Source organism: Phycodurus eques, chromosome 11, assembly GCF_024500275.1.
Source record: "Phycodurus eques isolate BA_2022a chromosome 11, UOR_Pequ_1.1, whole genome shotgun sequence".
Lineage (NCBI taxonomy): Eukaryota > Metazoa > Chordata > Actinopteri > Syngnathiformes > Syngnathidae > Phycodurus > Phycodurus eques.
The window spans coordinates 17,036,468-17,057,187 of NC_084535.1; the positions used below are offsets into that span (position 1 = coordinate 17,036,468).

At 38.9% G+C, this 20,720-nt stretch overlaps 1 protein-coding gene across 4 annotated transcripts in view; it reads right to left on the minus strand.

Annotated features, from left to right (window-relative positions):
- The window catches only part of macrod2 (mono-ADP ribosylhydrolase 2), a 459,456-nt gene that overhangs the window by 278,505 nt on the left and 160,231 nt on the right, over nucleotides 1-20,720 (minus strand). For all 4 annotated transcript variants that reach the window (XM_061690718.1, XM_061690717.1, XM_061690716.1 and 1 more), the window contains exon 5: nucleotides 18,673-18,789. In XM_061690718.1, the coding sequence (XP_061546702.1) occupies nucleotides 18,673-18,789 (117 nt within the window). The remainder of the gene's footprint in view (nucleotides 1-18,672; nucleotides 18,790-20,720) is intronic.

Here is a 20,720-nt window from a genome sequence, read left to right on the forward strand (position 1 = left end):
GCGAAAAAGAAGTGGCGAAAAGCAACGAAGAAGCGGGGTAAACCAACGAAGAAGAACGCGCACAATGACTTGCTTGTGTGCAACGGTAGCGGCGGCTAACTAAAGTGTGTCTTAACCTTTTTTAAATGAATGACCAGTCGCCTCAGTGCAACACTTGGAATAAGATTATATTGTGCAAATGAGTTTTTCCCGATGTGTAGCGTCTGACGCGCTCCAAGCCTCCGCCTACACTGCACGGAGCTTCAGTGAAGTCAACTCTCAGTCAATTGGGTGATTGAAACAATAAAATACGTCTTTGCCAACATTGAGACAGCCAACAAGGTAAACGGTTGCTTGCACTTTTGTATTGGTGGCTTTTAGCGTTTATTTTAGTCCTCAAACCATCATAAGCGCCAATGACAAAAAAAAAAAAAAGCTCAACTAAAACCTCACCGTACAACTTTACATCACAATGAATTGGGACAAATTCACATTAACGTCTCACAGTAACACAAACACTAACCTTGGTCCTCATCGGTGGGTAGGGAAAGGAATCAATGTTTTATACCATTCGTTTCCATCCATTAAAAAAAATCAAAAACAATCGCCGGTGCCATGTGTAGTTACTTTTCGTGCCAAAATGCTGAGTTCCCTGAGTAAACCTAACCCTAACCCCTTCAAAATAAAAGGCTACAAGATTAAAACAATAAGTCGTTAAAACTTATCCACCCATCCATTTTCTGAGCCGCTTCTCCTCACTGGGGTCACGGGCGTGCTGGAGCCCATCCCAGATATCATCGGGCAGGAGGCGGGGTACACCCTGAACTGATTGCCAGCCAATCGCAGGGGACATACAAACAAACAACCATTCGCACTCACAGTCATGCCTACGGGCAATTTAGAGTCTCCAATTAATGCATGTTTTTTGGGATGTGAGAAGAAACCGGAGTGCACGGAGAAAACCCACGCAGGCACGGGGAGAACATGCAAACTCCACGCAGGCGGGGCCTGAACCCCGGTCCTCAGAACTGTGAGGCAGACGCTCTAACCAGTCACCCACCGTGCCGCCTCGTTAAAACTTATATATAAAGTATTATATATAATATAAACCAATTGACGTCATGAAACAGAATACAGCGGAAGCTGTCAGTGAAGTCAACTTTCAGTCAACTGGGTGAGTGAAACAATACAATAAAATAGTTAAAACAGTTAAAATAACTATTTTAACAATGCTATATCTAACTTTTAGCTGAAACATTAATTAATGAATATTAATTAAGGGGCCATGCAGACCCCATGGTCATTTCTTCTCATGAATCATGTTGGGAAAGTAAATTAGCTGATGTATTCTTATTTTCAATAATTTGCTTAGCTCCAGTCTCAGCAGCTCGTGACATCGAGCAATGACACATTTTAGAACTGTCATGTACCACGTTCTTTGACTTGGTGTCAGAAATGTTACCTCTTCTATGTTTCATCTTCACGCACCTTACTGAACAGTCACACTCAAACTATTCCCTCTTAATTGACCTAAACCCTTTCTCTGCTTGTGTACAGTCGCATAATTCCAGTGAAGGTTTGGGCACTGAAGTCATTCATCTCATGAGGAAGTGAACCCCTCGTAATTTTTCATTTTCTGGGATTTAGCGTTGTGGCTGCATGCAATTGAGGCTCATTGTTTGCATTATAACAAGCTAGATGAGAATGGGGGCGGCATGGTGGTTGATTGGTTAGAGCGTCTGCCTCACAGTTCTGAGGTCTGGGGTTCAATCCCCGGCCCCGCCTGTGTGGAGTTTGCATGTTCTCCCTGTGCCTGCATTGGTTTTCTCCGGGCACTCCGGTTTCCTCTCACATCCCAAAAACATGCATTAATTGGAGACTCTAAATTGCCCTTCGGAGTGAATGTGAGTGCGAATGGTTGTTTGTTTAAATGTGCCCTGCGATTGGCTGGCAACCAATTCAGGGTGTACCCCGCCTTCTGCCCGATGATGGCTGGGATTGGCTCCAGCACGCCCGCGACCCTAGTGGGGAGAATCGGCTCGGAAAATGGATGGATGGATGGATGGATAGATGAGAATGTTTTCCTTTATACTTTTGTAAAGTTTTATAGATTGATGTCAATGTTCCCATGGACCTGCAAAAATGACCAAAAATGCTGAAACATGCATGCCAGGCCACTACTTGGCAATGTCTCAAAACAAATTATTGCCATTGATTACCTTTGTTGGCATATGTGTGTGTTCCTAATTTGAGGTACTGTATATACAGTAAGTTATGCAATTCTGCTGGATGTAGCTGAGACATAGTAACTGTACTACATTTTGCTGGAGAAGCACAAATGCATTTGTAGCCCTGTCTTTTATTTAAAAAATTGTGTACCACAAGATCAGTTTTTACATATTTAAAACCCACAAAAACAGACAGTTTTCACTTTAAACTACTGTCATGTGAATGGCCTCTAATATCAAGGATAATGAACAGGTTGGCTATCAGATGATAACAAATATTAGGTGTAAAAGAGTAGCTGTTGATGACACACTCACACAAGAGGACGTTCTGTTCACCTTTACACTTGGTGATCGTGTCACAATCCACTGTCTTCGGCAGCACTTGCTTTAGCCCTCCTTATCTACCTTGCTGTCAATACAGACGACCCCTGGGCTCCACTGGGGGCATGAGATGGTATTGACATTCATCTCAAACCCACAGCTCTGAGTGGAGTCCAGGGTGTTTCACATGAATTATGCATGCCTTGACGCCATGGTGCAGTGGAACACTAGTGCCATCATAATTGAAACAATTGAAAAGACAATATCAGATGGGTCAATAATTAGACAGCAGGAAGAGGAAACTTGATCCGGTTGCTCCCCCGTTTGCCATGCCAACCCAACCATCCGCACATGGAGGGGACCTTTACCGACACGTCTCAATTCCCTACAGTGCACAGCTAAGTGCTGCATGACATGTCGAATTTTGTGGTAATGTTGATTTGTGTGTGGTTTTATTTGGTGGTATCTGCCAACCCATTAAAGGAAGATCATTTCTCACACAATGCTTCAGTTACAGTTGTTGTCATTGAAGAATTCAACAGATTCCGCACTTTATAATACTTGTAATGTTTGAAAATTGTAGAGACCCTGTATAAGCAATTTCTGACCAAGCAAAAACCATTTAAAAAAAAGTCCATGTGTTGTCAAATTGTTTTGTCATAGATTACAGACTGTAATTTCTTGTGTATAATGTGCACCCATGTATAATATGCACCCCCAAATATGACCTAAAAATTCTGGAAAACCCTTTTACCTATGTACCAAGTATAATGCAACCCATGATTTTTCTTCTACCCATATTTTTTGTCAATGTCTTTATGTCTCCAAAGTGTTCTGTAAATTGACTGTCTTTTGTACTAGAGCGGCTCCAACTACCGGAGACAAATTCCTTGTGTGTTTTGGACATACTTGGCAAATAAAGATGATTCTGATTCTGATATGATCAAAACATGATGTATTATCTGTATTTTGTTCGTTTTTTCAAATAATTATTCTGAAATTAAGCACTTTGTTTGAACATGTAATACTTTTTATTTAGTTGCTCTTATTTTGAAATTCACAGCCCTACATTTACTTAGTAAATGAGAAAACACACTTATACTCATATGTTTGATTACCCAGGCAGAATTTGTAAGATTATTTAAAGAAAAAATGAAGGGCCAGGCGAAACACGTTTAATTTTATTTTAATGGGATTCAAATTAAACTGTCAAACATTTCAGAAAAGCATTATCATTAAACAAAACATAACCGTAAAGAAATAAATGATGGTTGTTGTTCACTCATCATTCATATTTAAAAAAAACAAAACAAAACAATATTTCACTAATTCTGCCAGGGTTTGTAAACTTATGAGCACAACTGTACATATATGTAGTCATACGTACCCCTGTCATATTAGAATGAAAATGTAGGCTAAAACGTGTAGCCATAACCTTCTAGGTGGTGATGGCATATTAGAATGAAAGTGCACACCTTTCTCATAACCTCTAGTGGCAGTGGCATATTGGAATGAAAGTGTACACCTTTTTTATAACCTCTAGGTGGCAGTGGCATATTGAAATGAAAGTATAAACATCAGAATAATAAAAAATATAAAAATAAACAGAGGGAGTATTTCAAACTCCCCTGTTGCACATCAAACCAGCACAAAGGCATACAGATCCACCATTCTGCAAGGCCATGCAGCTGAACAGGAGAGGTTATTTAAAAAAAAAAGAAAAAGAAAGTGTACAGCTTTTTCATAACCTCTAGATGGCGGCATACATTTCTAAAATGTGAACGTTTTTTACACTTTTCCCTATACATATGTATAATGCGCAGTTTATTTTTGACCATTTTGGTGGGTTTGTGGGGAGGGGGGGGGACGCATTATGCATGAGAAATTACAGTATATGAGTATACAATGTGTATCTACAGTGCTACGGAAAATAGTGCCAGGTGACCGATCTTTCCCTCCAGCATTGCACAAATCCATAGTGACAGCTCCCAGCATTACACTCCTTGGGTCCTGGTGAGTGCTATGACTCAAGATCACCACCATAAAACTGTGACCCAAAAAAGCATTTCTCTACTGGCATTACCTTTAAAGCAACCTGGAGAAACAGAAGCAACATGGCAGTATAAAAAAACCCTCAGGCTAGCTAGCATGTGTCATAAGATTTAGTGAATGTCTCCATTCACTGCAGCTAACAGGTGTTTCAAGACCAATAGTGAGCATACTGTAAACGACTGCATCAAGAACTGGTTTTAACGATTTTAATTTAATAATAAACCACGAGAAAAAAAATTAAAAGAGAAATATATTAATTAGGCAATTACATCAATTAGTGTAGAGATCTGTTCGTGTGGCACACGCAATTAATGAATGCTGAAAATCAATGTACATGTTATGCTCTAAACACTGAAGTTATTGGAATAATGGTCTTTTTGTGAAAAAAACAAAATACTACATGTGAGGCCAGTAAATGTAGACTACATTTAAAAGTAAACAAACGTCGCTCACACGACTAATAAATCCAGTCTCTGTTTATCTATTTATGTCAGTTGGCATAGCTTTTAAATCAAGAACGACACAGTTGAGAACCTTGCCAAGACCACAATGGTGTCAAAAAGCAATTGCTTGCCTTTAAATGGTCTCACTTTTGTATTTAAGTGGTATCCCTGAAAACACACACACAGGCTCTTGTGCATTGCTCCCCTTCTCCATTAGGGTTTATGGCAAACCATATGCCGTTTTATGGGAAGGTTAATGGTTTTTTTTTTACGGACTAAATCCACAGCATTAAAACCAGCAATTGCAAACTTCGATACCAACGTAAGTCACATGTCTATGTTAAAGATTGGAGGAGTGAATACTGCAAATTGTGGAAACCACAATTCCTTTCTATCGTCAGAGAATTCTTTCTTGGATGAAATGTTAAAAAAAAAGTATATAAAACCTGTCAACATTTACAATCATAAAAGCCTAATAAGCAGAAAATAACAATTAAAAAAAACATCAAAGACAAGGCAACAATGATTTAGGCACGCGGTAGTCTTGCATAATTAGCTGTGAAAATGGCACTACAGGAGTCTGTTATTCAGTGTTGTTAATTAGTTTTTATCCCAAATCTTGGATTAGGAGTAAACAAAGCCACAAGATTAAAACTCTTTTCTTGTGACAACAACACTGTCAACAGCGCAATAAACTGTGCACTTTTGTCCCTGAAGAATATGTGTGTTCTTTCTGGGTCTCAGTTACATTATCAAGAAGCCTGAGGCCTTTTGTGTATTCATGATAAGTGCCTCTAGTAAATCATATTGTCTATCGTTATAGGAGAGGAACTTCAAGAGGATATGGTAGGACGTTCAAAAACATGGGGACAGATACCAAACGAAATATATTAATGTCAACTTTGATTTAGTTGTTTGTTTTTATGTGGGTGTGTTGTTTATATCTATTTTTTTTCATAACATATTGTTCATTGAAGTCCACAGTCTCGAAATAGCTTGGTGTTTGGTGATGTTCAAAATGATGGCTTCCCACAAGTGCGTATTTGCAGTCTGGACACAGAAGGGTGAACAGCTCCTGTTCTGACTGCAGGTCGGAGAGAGTCTCAAAGTCGTCAAAAGCATCTATTAATACCAGAAATGTTGCCAGAGATGTTGCTTTTATCTCTTTGAAGAGTCGTCAGAGAGTTCTAAATAATCACTAAATACAGTATCGTGATAAAGTTTTAAACTTCCCAAGTTACTAGGACTACGAATGAATCAGTGGTGAATTTAAATTTGCCAGAAAAAAGCGAACGCCGAATCAGAATTTAAGGATTTGAATCAAAACAAATGAAAGAGTAACATACTAACTTATTCTGACAAGAGGTGCATTTCCGCCATGCCGCATTTACTCTAAAAAATACAAAATACTTAATTTATTCTTTGTTTACAGCCGACAAAATCATTGGGTATAGTTTCTGTGCATGTACGCTGTTGTAGATTTCTGTTTTGTTTGTTTGACAAAAAAGAAAAAGAAAAAAAAGAGGTCTCATCAGGGTAGCCTAGCCAGGTCTCTCCATCGTTCATGCTGTGTTGGATAAACTTTCTCCCAACCATTCTGCCACAGGGTCGCCTACTCCAGCGATGGCTCCTTTTTAGCTTCTGTTGTGGCGCTTCCATGTTATCCGTAAAATTCCTCAGGGCTACGCTAATGGAAGCCTCCAAACTGGTTTCACGTGAAGACATTTTAACAGACAGGCAAAATGTCAAAGTGTTGTAAAAAGGCATCCAAAAAAAACAAACAAAAAAACATTTCTCTATTTCTATTATATTTGTGCTTTTATTGTATTTGTCCCTACGACTAACATATCCTGACGTCAGTGTTGTAAAGCATAAGTATCTTTTTCAGCATTGTAAAGCGACAAAAGTGTCACTTTCAGTGTCATAAAGCAATGTTAGTGTGTGTTGTATCACACAACTTTTATGGTGAATAACGTTCTCATTAGCACAGAGTTATTGTCTGTGCAATATTGGACTAAACATTTGGGCAATGAAAATTTACTAAAGACTGTGTGGCCGTGTTGGCCGGACATTTCGCCCTTACACAGACCACTATATTCTGCTGGTGACTGCAGAAGACGGCTGAGTTAAAAGTCCTCAGTAAATTGGCTGATTGGAAAATTAGATGCCAAAAACACCTCATTAGTGATTCTCCAACCATTTTCTGTACCCCTTATCCTCAATAGGGTCGCGGGCGTGCTGGAGCCTATCCCAGCTATCTTCAGGCGAGAGGCGGGCTGCACCCCGAACTGATCACCAGCCAATCGCAGAGCACATGGAAACAAACAACCATGCGCACTCACATTCACACCTACGGGCAATTTAGAGTCTTCAATCAACCTACCACGTATGCTTTTGGGACGTGGGAGGAAACCGGAGTACCCAGAGAAAACCCACGCAGGCACGGGGAGAACTTGCAAACTCCACACAGCTGGGGCCGGGATTTGAACCCCAGTCCTAGTCAACGTCAAATGTTAAACATCAATCCAGAGTAGTAGAGTCAAATTCAATCCCTACCGCACACAGAAGGGGATGGAAAAGCTATCATTAAAATTATAATACACTTTGAGACATGTCCTTTGGTTTTCATATGGAAGCCCATTCCCACCAGTAAACATTTTTTTTTTTAAATGTTTTAAATGTGGTAAGATTATGTGAATTGTGTTTTTTATAGATGTGATAGCCTATCCACATTAAGGATAGTATGCACCATGTGGTTGGCCTACCGATATCTGCATGATGCCACTACAAAAGCTCACCCATGCTGCTTCTGTGGTGCAACACATGGAAGAAAATTGGCAGTTTTTTGTTTTGTTTTTTTACTTTTCCTAAATGGAGTATTTTTTATTGTTTTATTTTATGGGACGGGGGGGGGGGGGGGGGGGGGTTTACTGGCGGAAATGGGCTATTTCTCGATTCCAATTTGCTGTTGCAGTGTCACCAAAATGGGCACACATTTTCAAAATGTAAGGTAGAGACACCCATTTTAGACAATATACAGGTATACAGTGAGTTAATGTTAATTTCCTATGGTAAGTACTGAGAAGAAGAAAAAAAAAAAAAAACAAGTGGACAGATGAAATTGTGTGATGTGAAGACAGGACTGCATTAGAGCTACTGCTATTTTCCACTTCAAACCTGATCTTTTAGTGGACGCTTTTCATCTGCCACCCAAAAGCTCCCATTCTGATACATCACCATCATTGTGGGGCTCAGACACCTCTTTCTGACCCCCACCCCACACCACCACCTTTCTGCCCAATTTCAGCTTAATAACCAGGCTGCCACACAGACTGTTGCTGCCCCTACAACCCATTACTCCAAAGACCAGTCTACTACTATTTCCATCATTTTTTGGGGTGAGACTGCCTCACTACTTTCTTTCTGCTAATGTTTACCCGATCAGTCACAATGACCCCCCACCCATCTCATTTCCTGGTGATGAATGACCGTTGGCCGTCTCACTGACAGCTCGGCAGCTGATGCTACACAATTACAGTATCACCGTTTAGTCAAAATTACCAAATTACTCCAGTCCTCAGGGGACTTGAAGGACTGACAGGCCAACCAACAAAAGAAACAAATATATGAAAAGGAGAGGGACAACACTGGCCTCTACATATGAATAGTGAAATTAGGTTTGCTCTGTTCCTTGAGAGACCACCCATTTCAACTGATGAGGAGCCAGAGGGAGAGTGGATTAGTCTGGGGGAGAAAATGCTTTTTTCCTCTCATAAATAATGCTTAAAAAACATCTGGCCTCTCCTTGATATCCGATCTTCCTACCGTTGCTTAATTTAGTCAGTAGCTAATTTATGTTTCAATTGAAGAATAATGATGAGCGAATCGTACAGTTACATACTTCAGGCAGGATCTTACCATGGATTTTGGGGATAAATGGGGATTTCTTGTTTCATTTTGTTTCAATTTCCACTTCAATTATATATAAAAAAAAAATAAAATACATGTAAGCTGGCATTGGTATGTGATACAAAAATCAAAGTTCACTTAAAACTGTAATAAAACTAGTACATGTAAATGCATCTATATTTCCCACTACTGATATGTATTTCCTAATACTTGATCCGTGACAGAGGAATAAGAGACAAGCAGAAGACCATTCAAGTAGTCAATGAGCTGGGGGTTAGAGGGCACGTGCATGAAGGAAGGAAGTGACATTTATGATGTGAGTGCTCACACTGAGCAGGAACTTGGCTTTGCTCTGTGTGTGGTTTTGATGTGATGGCCACCATGTTTGAGTTAAACAAAGGATGTCTTTCTCTTGAGACAGACATGATACTAAAATAAACTACATTATAGACATAACAACAGTCAGACTCAGTACTGCTGTATTAATCATGTCATTTGCGTTAAACAAGAGTAACAATATACGGTAAATATACACTACTGCATCAAGATCATTTATGATTCTTGTCCGTTTCTGCACAGCTAGATATATTTGCACTACGACATTGCAAATCATTTACACAATAAGCAAGCAATACACCAACTTGCTCGAAAATTTTACTCACATGAAAGACGACTGTATATACTATACTGTAACCAATTGTCAAAGAATGTTTTACATGGCTGTTCAAAATAGACCATGCACAACCTCTCTATGAAGCAGCAGCACTGCATGACATTTATCAGCCGGTCAATGAAGAAAAAAGTATGGATAACACTGGGTAACAAACAAAAAAAAAAAGTAAGTTGTCTACGTCGCTGAATCTGAAAATGACATTCATTTCTCTTGTTCAGCTCAGATTATTATTAAGTTGTTGTTATTAAGCTATTAAGTTCTTAGTTTATTAGTCATATGTTACAAACTTTGCTCAGAGTAAATTTAATTGAAGACATGATAAAATGAATTCCCTTTAAATTGAAGTTACATTTTTCAACATTCAGGGCATGAACCTCCGTTTAGTTGAACCTCTAAAGTGAAAATATGTGTTCATGTAAAAAAAAAAAAACAAGACAACGTGGCCATAGTTTAAAAAGAATGCCTGCACATTGTGCTGCGTACGATCACAACAGGGGAACTCTCAACTGGGAATAACCTTTAATACCCAAGAATATTTTTGGGCTCTTTTTTCAATAGTGCCAGCAATGAATGCACCATGCTAGCTTTTTAGTGAGTTATCTTGTTGAAGTCTGGCTCGCTGGCAGTAAATTATGTCATGTTTGAGCACTGAAATAATATTTACAATACATTTATTTGCCCACTGCCAAAACCCAAACTGAAATTAACCATAATTTTCTCATTTACGACTAGTTTCAGTCAATGTGCGCGACCCACCCATCCCCCACAAGTTTGACAGTGGGCAAATAAATGTCTGAAACAAATCTGACTTTATCTTTAACCATTTATCTTGTACAGTATATAACTATTTTAAAAGTTAAGTTAAAGCTCCTTTTATACCCAATCATGGCACCCACCTGTTCCCAATTAGCCTGTGGGATGTTCCAAACAGGTGTTTGATGAGCATTCCTCAACTGTCTTTTTTTGCCACCTGTCCCAGCTTTTTTGGAACGTGGTTAAGCCATAAAATTCAAAGTTAATGATTATTTGCTAAAAACAACAAATTTTATCAGTTTGAACATTAAATAGGTTGTATTGGTAATGTATTCAATTAAATATAGGTTGTACATGATTTGCAAATCATTGTATTCTGTTTTTATTTATGTTTAACACAACGTCCCAACTTCTTCGGAATTGGGGTTGTACAAATAAATACTCGTCTTTTCATTTAAGCATATCTGTTTTTATTTTTGTTATGTCCATTGTTGCCCCCAGATAAAGCATGCCATTCATCTTCAGAGATACAAAGATTTCACTATATGTATTTTACTATTGGGTTGAAAAATGGCAATTTACTTTTTTCCTTAAAGCTATTGTATGTAACGTATGTAATGAACAGAGCCATCACTTTAATATAACATAGGCAATGCATATTATGCCCATTGCGATTGATTCTAGAACATTTTTACTGTTTCGAAAGACATGCGTCATTTCCGTGCCAGTGATTTGCAGTGTGCCACCAACCGGGCCAGTGCAGGAAATGAATAGAGCATTCACTAAATAGAACAAAATAAGATACTGACAATTACAGCAAGATGCTAGAGGAGCTGAATGGCTTAATCAGCATTGTGTCATCTCCTTTCGTAGTAACTTGGGTGAAAATGACTTTTTTGGGTTTTTTTAAAGAATAAAGTGGATTTTTAAGTATATATTGTATAGCCTTTAAGTACATTTTTAACTCTAAACTTTTGTACTTTTAAGTATCAGACTGGCTTCAGTACTTTTACCACAGTTATTTTTTCCACAAGTCTCAGTACATTTACTTAAGTACTGAATACCAGTACTTTTGACATCTCAGCAAAATAGTAACACCTTAAACAAAGCAGCCTTTGTCCCTTTCCATTAACTTGTACAACTGAACGTGTATGATGGAGAGGGCAATGCTTCCAATAATCGTAGAAATGTAATCTTGAAGAAGTGATTAAATCAAAATTAACTATATGTCACTCAAATAGAGTGGGTGGGATTATCTGTGTTTGCTGAATGGAAGGATGGAACAGACAGCCTGGTTTTCCAGAGTAAATAAGGCCCAGGAAACATTACTCACATTATCAGGGGGCCAAATTTATCACCGGCGAAAGATTATTAGCACAGGTGCACTTACAGTAAACACCAGAGAGTTCCAGTTTGTACTGAAAGGGAGCAAGAGATAAACAATCTGTGAACTGAGCCAGGGTGCTTCTCCCAAAGGTGTTTTGTCTGCATTCCTAAATGTTGTTCTGGATCACACAAGATTATTCCAAGTAAGAAGAAAAGTTTACTGGGAAAAACACTCTGGCTTTTCACTTACGTATGGTATTGATCAATTAGGGACTATATTTTCATATACCTCAATTTGTCCTATTTTTTCTTAATCTAATTTTTTAAATACATGCCTAATCTCATTTTTAGATATATGTGTAGCTTTTGACTTGTCTGGGTAAAATGTCTACATTTAACAGTTATGACATTAGGGAATTGGTAATAATCACAGAAACAACCATGCTCACTAAATGTCTGGACATTACAGCATGCTGGTTGCTGCCAGATCTCGTCCGATCTCGGAAGCTAAGCAGGGTTGGTCCTGGTTAGTATTTGGATGGGAGAGATTTCCCAGATCGGGCCTGACATTTTGTCGGGAATGACAAAACCTCTTGGAGTGTGACATAATCAACGACCAACGATTTGGCCCCACGATAGCCCTACAACGCCAAAATGAAAAGTCCACCATCTTTTTTTTTTTTTTTTGGATATCTTCCATGTAGTGTGACATATCAACGCAACTCTCTGACAGCGCACCTTGACGTTGACCAATAGGTATTGTGGCCGGCGCATCGCCTCCTGTGCTTGTTGTTGATCTTGCATGATTCGACAGAACACCGGCATGTTTACGTACAACCGTTAGTGCTAGCATTAGCTTGCTACTTACATAACGTTTTGCTGCCTGCTTGCAAGCTGTATTGTTTTCAAAATATTTGAACAAACACGGTTATCCTCATTTGACCCCCTCCCCGCCAACAATACATGTTGTCGACGCCATGGTAACGGGTGTATCCGGTCACATTGACTGCTGACACGTTTCCTGGTTCTGCCTCTCCGACAGTGCTTGATTTGACAAGACGTAGCTCAGTGATTGTAAAGGACGGGATACGGTGGTATCGTAATACATGTCATGTAGTGTTGCCACTGTCTGACCGAGATACAGCAAGATTTTATGGCAGTAGTTTGACATAGTGTAATCATGAAAGACCAAATTTGTCTTGTAGTCCGATCAAGGTATTAGCCACACCCCCCAAAAAATTTAAGAAAAAGGTAATAGTGAAAAACAGTTTAAGGTGGAATCGCCACAATTCAGTACAGCATAGTTCTCAGTCTTTGTACATTTTCAGCAATTATCTTCAAACGTATAGTGTATTTTGAAACAAATCTATGATTTCAGTTTACACAGACTTTAAAATAATTTACTCATTGAATATATTTACATAAAATACAGTAATTTAAACTGCTAGCTGTAATCTACACCAATGACATTTATTTTGTTAGTTGGCAACAAAGGTGCTAATTAATAAAGTCACATGCAAATACTGTAGGTAAATAATATTGATGAGCCTTATTTGAATTAAATCGAATTGCAGACTTAATAATAACATCGATGAATGCATGAGACCAGCAGGCTTGTGCGGCAGCATATAAAATATGAATACATTGCTGAGTGGAATGTTGTTTGTTGTTGTGTAGAAGTCTGAAAAGAGTGCTGGAGCAGTATAGAGACGTGCCGGGTCACTGTGGGGACAAAGCTGGACAAGAGTGCGCGCATCGCATAGCACCCAGTGACGAATCAAAGGTTCTGCTACTGTGGGTAAGGTTGTAACATCGACACTATACAAGTGAGTGGTGGGGAGGGGGGGACAAAAAAAAAAAAAAGAGCGAAGGCTGAAATTCACTTCTACTTTACAATCAAGGAGTTGAAGGAGAGAAAGCCTACATATTTATCTCAGTGACATGTTGAAAATGTTCAAGACTAGTGCATTCACTGAGAGTGTTGTAGAATGCTTAATATGTAAAAGTAAGTACATTTTCAAAATGTGAGTACAACTCAAGGAGCAATCCTAAGGATTATTAATTAGCAAAGACCATAATGAAGAGGCCAACAAAAAAATAGAATTCTACCGCCTGATATCCAAATATAATCCATTATTTAAAGCATACACACAGAGCTCAATGGGAAGAAAGAGAAGCAAAACAATAAACAGCACAAGCATTTTGAAGTGTCAGTCTAAAACTCCTCTGGGGGTTGAACAGAAGTGGGTAAACTATTTTACATGGGACTGGAGTGCAAGAACAACAAATACTGCATCTACTTCAAAGTTCCTTTGGGATATTAAATTTTTAGGCATACTATTAAATTAAAATCCAAGCCTTAGAGCAGTAACCAGGGTGGGGGGGAGTGCAAGTGAAAATGAGTCCACAAGGTCTCTGCTAAACATTTTTAGTGTGTACAAGCACAATTAACAAATACTTCTGATTACAAGACTGTAAGGTTCATTCATCACACATCATCACCATCAAACCAAAAAGCATTCTAATACAGATTATCACTTAACCTGCATTTATAAGGGCGTTTTCTAAAAGACAGGGCAGCCTTATTGAGTTAATAAATAAATAAATTTATCCATATTATGAATAGGGATGTCCCGAACCAACTTTCCCACTTCCAATCTGATACCGATATTGCAGCCTTGAATTTTGGCCGCGACAGATAGTCCTGATCTGATATCAGAATAATCATACATACCTATTTTGTAGTATGAAATGTTAGAAAAGGCTTTATCACTTGCTATTATTCAAACAGAGAATAATAATCAGCAACAGTAGGTATGATAACATGTAACCAATGGGTTACATGAAGTAACTTTAAAAATAATAATGTACTACAATTGAATAAAATAAATAAAAATTATATCAGGAAAAATAAAAAGAAATATTGCAACATAACCACTGCTTAATTTAAGCAAAAGTATATTCTACATTTGAACAGATTAAATAAAAAATAAATTACAAAATCATGAAAAATAATCTCAATAACCATCCATCCATCCATTTTCCATCCCACTTTTCCTCACTTGGGTCGCGGACGTGCTGGAGCCTATCCCAGGTAACTCTGGGCAAGAGGAGGGGTACACCCTGAACTGGTCGCCAGCCAATCACAGGGCACATATAAACAACCATTCACACTCACACCAACGGGCAATTAAGAGTCTTCAATTAACCTACCACGCATGTTTTTGGGATGCGGGAGGAAACCGGAGTGAAGAAGAAAACCGACGCAGGCACGGCTAGAATCTGCAAACTCCACACAGGCGAGGCCAGATTTGAACCCGGGTCCTCAGAACTGTGAGGCAGATGGGCTAACCAATTGTTCCCCATGCCATCTCTCAATAACCATCCATCCATCAATCCATTTTCTGTACCGCTTATCCTCACTGGGGTCGCGCGGGCGTGCTGGAGTCCTATCCCAGCTATCTTCGGGCGAGCCAGTCCGAGCGCTGCTCGATGAAACTTCTCTTATAAGAGTGGTAAAATCGAAAACTTTAGACATAGTCCTATCCGATCTGATACTCGTTTTTTGGCTAACATCGGACTGATTTCCGATACCAAAGATCGGATCGGGACATAATGATTAATTCATGTTAAATACATGAAGGTGTGCAGTAAGACACAAAAGGGTTGTAGAGTGGTAAGGGTGGTAATACTGTATTAATGTGGATCATCAGATCATCTTTAATTTATTTAAAAGTAAAATGGGCATGAATATATTCTGTCTGTAACAGGTTTTCATGAATACAACAAAAAGGCAAAACATTTTGCAGTAGTAGATTCATGAATATGAACCATGGTAGGCAACACTTGACATCGTATTTTCATTTAATTCTAATCTATAAACAGATGAGTAATTTGTCTAAAATCAGGGTAAAGTGACAATTTCCTTATCAATTTGATGTAGGAGATAGTTTTTGGTGTCTTTCCGCTATGGTAGGTGGGTAATTACTGTCATTGATTAATAATCCCTGCCCAGCCCCATAACAATCAGTCCCACATGTGCTTGTCCCTCCTAAAGGGAAGGCTCATTTGCCAGAGGGATTCACAGCCTAAACTGCTTAGTGGGATGTAAGGGGGACCAATTTTCTTGTCTTGGGGGGAAGTTCGAGATGATGACTATGGCCATTATTCAATTCCTCAGACCATCAGATCTCTGAACAAGGACAACCGTGATTTCAGTGCCCTTCTCCCTGTGAAGACTAAGTAGTTACGCCACAGAAGGAAGATGCTATACAGTACCAGTTATATGCACTCAATTTCTATATTATATATATATATATATATATATATATATATGTATGTATGTATGTATATATATTGAGTGCATATAACTGGTACTGGTGTATACCCACACATACACGTGCGCGTGTGTGCGTGTGCGTGTGAGATAATGCAGCATCAACTGGAGTGGCTCTTGAATGATGGTGGATTTCCATTTGATGATGCTTTCACTCTAGTGGAAGCACAATATAATGCCTAGCCACATTTGATTAACCGGAGCGGATTGGACAATTTACCTTGCAATAACAGTCTAAATGACAGACAATGAAGTAACTACTACAGAAGGGTTCACAATAGAAGGGTACAATCCTGAGAGATGTATACTATACCGGTAAGACAAACTAGAAAACACTGCAAGTAGAGTGCCTGACTGAAATTACTGGTATTGCGTGGTGTAAATAGAGTATTTTGATTTGCTTGAACATAAAATAATTAAGTTTCTCAAATCGTTGTTACCTTGCAGCAGCATCATTAATTGGATGGCCCATCTATCCTGAATAATTGGATTATTTTGGTTGACAAACATTTGACAAATATGTTTATTTCTTCATTTCCATGCATTTTGTGTTAACCAAATGGTCATTACCAAAAACAATCAACACTGTGATATCCACAGAAGCAATTGTCCTTTTCTATAAACTCTGATATTATTGGAGAATGAATGGATACACAAAATGTATCTCTCAGTTTGTTTGTGGTCTATTAAGTAGTGAGAGGATGGTTTCGGATTTCATAAACAAATGGGCTTCATAATGTTTGTGTGAATGTTTGTGTGTGTGTTTGGGATAAATATGACAGCAATGTAAATTATTGAAAAGCTATTCTCAAATTGAAAAGATGGTTTCTAAAGCAAGGGAAAAAATGCAGGATGATGACTCCGATTCGTGGAGATGAAAAGATTTAAACAACTCTGGGTAAGATAGGGGCTTTAAAATGAACTCCACTTAGGTTCAAAATTAGACTGAGTATTCCCAGTGAAGAACAGCTCAATACATAACTTATCAACACAGAGGAGGTGTTTTATCCAGAGATAATTACAATATCAGTACCCAGTGGTAGTGTGATTGCTCCCAGGTGACACTAGCTTATTAAACTGTCATGGTGCACCCTGTTTCGGTGTCTCTTGATCCGACTGCCCCAAAATGACAGACTTACAGTTTATCTGCTCCATTTGTTTGACATTCTTTACAACAACTTAATTTCATCTGGGCCTCCGTGTCTTCTCTCAGCTGTCTCATGGAAATCCTTCAGGGTTAGGTTAGGACCAGTGGGACACTTGTCTTGACCGAATTACACAAGTTTTCTCTTTAAAAGTCACACATCCTCAACAATTACCAAACGAAATTGGCTTGAATCTGAACGTTTCAGAAACTTTATGAGCACACAAAATAATACATCACTGACAGAAACAGATAAAAACGAATGGTTCGAACTAAATTCCTCTTAACATTGTTATACTGTGCCAGTGAAAGTTGTGTGGTTTCTTAATAGAATAAATGAGGGATGAGAAAAGAATCAATCAAATGAAGCAGCAAAAGGCCTGTTTGTATATAGATGATGCTTTCATTCAGCCATATGAGTACCAATCATCATCATTTTCTTGCAAAACACTTCTGATGTATAAAAATTACTTTTTTCAAACTATCCATCCATCCATTTTCTGAGCCGCTTCTCCTCACTAGGGTGGCGGGGGTGCTGGAGCCTATCCCAGCTATCATCGGGCAGAAGGCGGGGTACACCCTGAACTGGTTGCCAGCCAATCGCAGGGCGCATACAAACAAACAACCATTCGCACTCACAGTCACACCTACGGGCAATTTAGGGTTTTCAATTAACCTACCATGCATGTTTTTGGGAAGTGGGAGGAAACCGGAGTGCCTGGAGAAAACCCACGCAGGCACGGGGAGTACATGCAAACTCCACACAGACAGGTCCGGGGATTGAACCCCGCACCTCAGAACTGTGAGGCTGACGCTCTAACCATTCGTCCACCATGCCGCTTTTTTCAAACTAATACATACTAATTAAGTTTTTTGTTAATTTTTTTTTTTTTCCTCCACTGTGTTGTTTACATTGTATGTATGGTTGGTATTATATAAACTGTTTTCATCTACTAAAGTCTTATCCGGGGATTTGTTCAAGTGGTTGCATGTGTCATAGCTACGTCAACATGATCAACCCTGCTGATGAAGAAGCCTCAAGCTAAAATGCTGTATCACAATACTTTAAGAAACAATATACACTCACCAGACACTTCATTAGGTTCACCTGCACATTGTAATGAGGTCCAATACGAGCAGAGTATCAAAATGTTGATGATAATGTTCAGGGTTTTTATTATTGTTATTGTTATCATCATAATACATGAGAGGTACAACATATCTCGATTATGCAGGCCAATTCTACCCCATTCCAAGATAGAGCCACAACATACATACAGTGTCATACAATTAATAACGACGTGTGTGATTATTATGACTTTTTCTTATTAGATTGTGCAAGTGTACTTACTAATGTTGTGACCTGTGAGTGTACAATTATGCTAAATTACATCTGTGTGTGAATGTAGTAAGAAGGAGCGGCAGGTTTCGTTAGCGACAGCACACACGAACACGCACGTGCGCAAACACACACAGAGCGAAAGGAAGGGATTAATTACTGTACTCACATCTTGCAGGGAGATCATAGCCGCAGGTGATTTTGGCTTTGCCGGTTTCACAGCCATTTAGTGTTTGACACTCATCATAGAGACAGGAACCTGCAGCTTTGTGTATGCAGCCATCGACTGAAAAACAGGCATACAGTAAAAAGTGAGAAGAAGCAGACTTGAGACATTTGTAAAAACATGCCTTATGACATATCCTAGACCAGCTGAGCTTCTACTGAATGTTGAGCCAGACGCAAGGGGAATTTTAATCTTTTCATCTATGAGTCAAATCATTTCCTTAGCTTGGCATTCTCAAAGAGTCTGCCAGAGTGCAGGGCCCTTGTTGCTGGTAAATATTGACGGGCCTAGGAATTAAATTAGCTGGGCTAAGATCTAATAACATCTCCACACACAGTGAAAATTAGACTGTTCTTCCTGTAATCCCTCTGCCCTGTCAACAGCCATCTGCAATCAGATCATTAACTGTATTTTCTGCCCCATGCTGGGAATCTTATATCGGTCCTCTTCTCTGTAGCAGTGAGCCTGGTGAGATGTGGATCAGTGTTCTGATTCTGTCGTGCTCCCTTCTGATGTGTGTCCTGATTCCATGGAAAACCCAGGCCCCACCCCCTGCAAGGTTTTAATTTTACCGGGTTAAGGCCGCGATTGCTGCTGATTGATGGCAGGTCTTACACAAGAAGGCAGATAGATAGAAATCCACATTATCCTACTCTGAAAGCCTGACATCCCTCCAAGAGCACGTTATCAATCACACTGAAACATCATAAAATCCGTCTCAAGTTGTCCTGAAGAAATCCTCACAAGCTATTATTAGAGGATAAAAAAGCCAAGAGAAAGAACAATTATATATGGACAAACAAAGGTGTCTATTCTCCTTCTATTTGTTTCCACTTGACCCAAGCAGAGGACTGCCCTTATCTAGCAGAGGTTAAGGTTAAAAAATAAATATAAGAACTCATACATTGTAATCACCCTTGATGCTCTAAACCACCTTAGAATAGCAATAAAATATTTTCATACATGTACTAGTGTACAATGTCAAGAAAAAATATATTGAGGTGGGGGGGGGGGGGGGGGTCCTTTATCTGAGTTCTATTCAGTTTCTCAAGGATGCGTCAACAGCTGGGCAAAAGGTTATCAGGTCCTATCAATCATCTTTAATGGAGTGAGGGACAGCCGGTTGACAGAGACGGAGCCTGGTGGCTTTTCGAAAAAGTAACACTTGTCTGACAGTGATGTGGATATGAAGAAGGATTGCTCTTGTGACAGTGGGAGCTACTTAACACAGTACAGAGCTGATGTAGTCCAGCTGCAGGCTTGGAATTTAGGAAATGTCCTCACAAGATTGTCCATGATAATCACATAGTTCTTTGGACAATAATAAAAATGTTTCAAACAATCGGATATACAGTAAAACAAAAACAAAAAAATAGGACGAAAGAAGAGGTTGTCACAATGCCATGTACAAAGGCCATGTACAAAATACTATCTGGCCAGCCATGTATAGTATAAATAAATTCAATTGAATGCAAATAGTTTTGACATTTACAAAAGATTGTAAAATGATTGACATAGTCAAACAATGGATTTAATTTACCTGTTTACAGGAATGAGTAGAGTACGCAGATGCATCGTGCACCATATGGATATGTCTGATGAGTGATGCAAATAATATATGAGGGAGGAATGGGAGCCCACAGAGAAAGACAGCTTTTAACTTAATAAATAAATAAATCACAATAAATGTGGTGGTTGGGCAGTCACTTGATTTTGTCGAAGGTTTTCTACAGCCACGGTTTAATTAACCAAAGGGAGAAGTCGCAGTTTGGACATCAATTTAATTCCTAATTTAAGATGAATTTCATCGCTATCTCAGCAGATTCATAAATTGTGTATGCCTGATGCATTCAAAGTGCAGCCTCAGAATCTCATTATGAAAGAATGATATTTCATTTTGGAAAAGAGGATACGGAGTACCATCTTATTTCACTACATCACTGTGAAGAGTGGCTTCTAAAATCTAAAGTCAAATGTGTGTGTAGTAACAA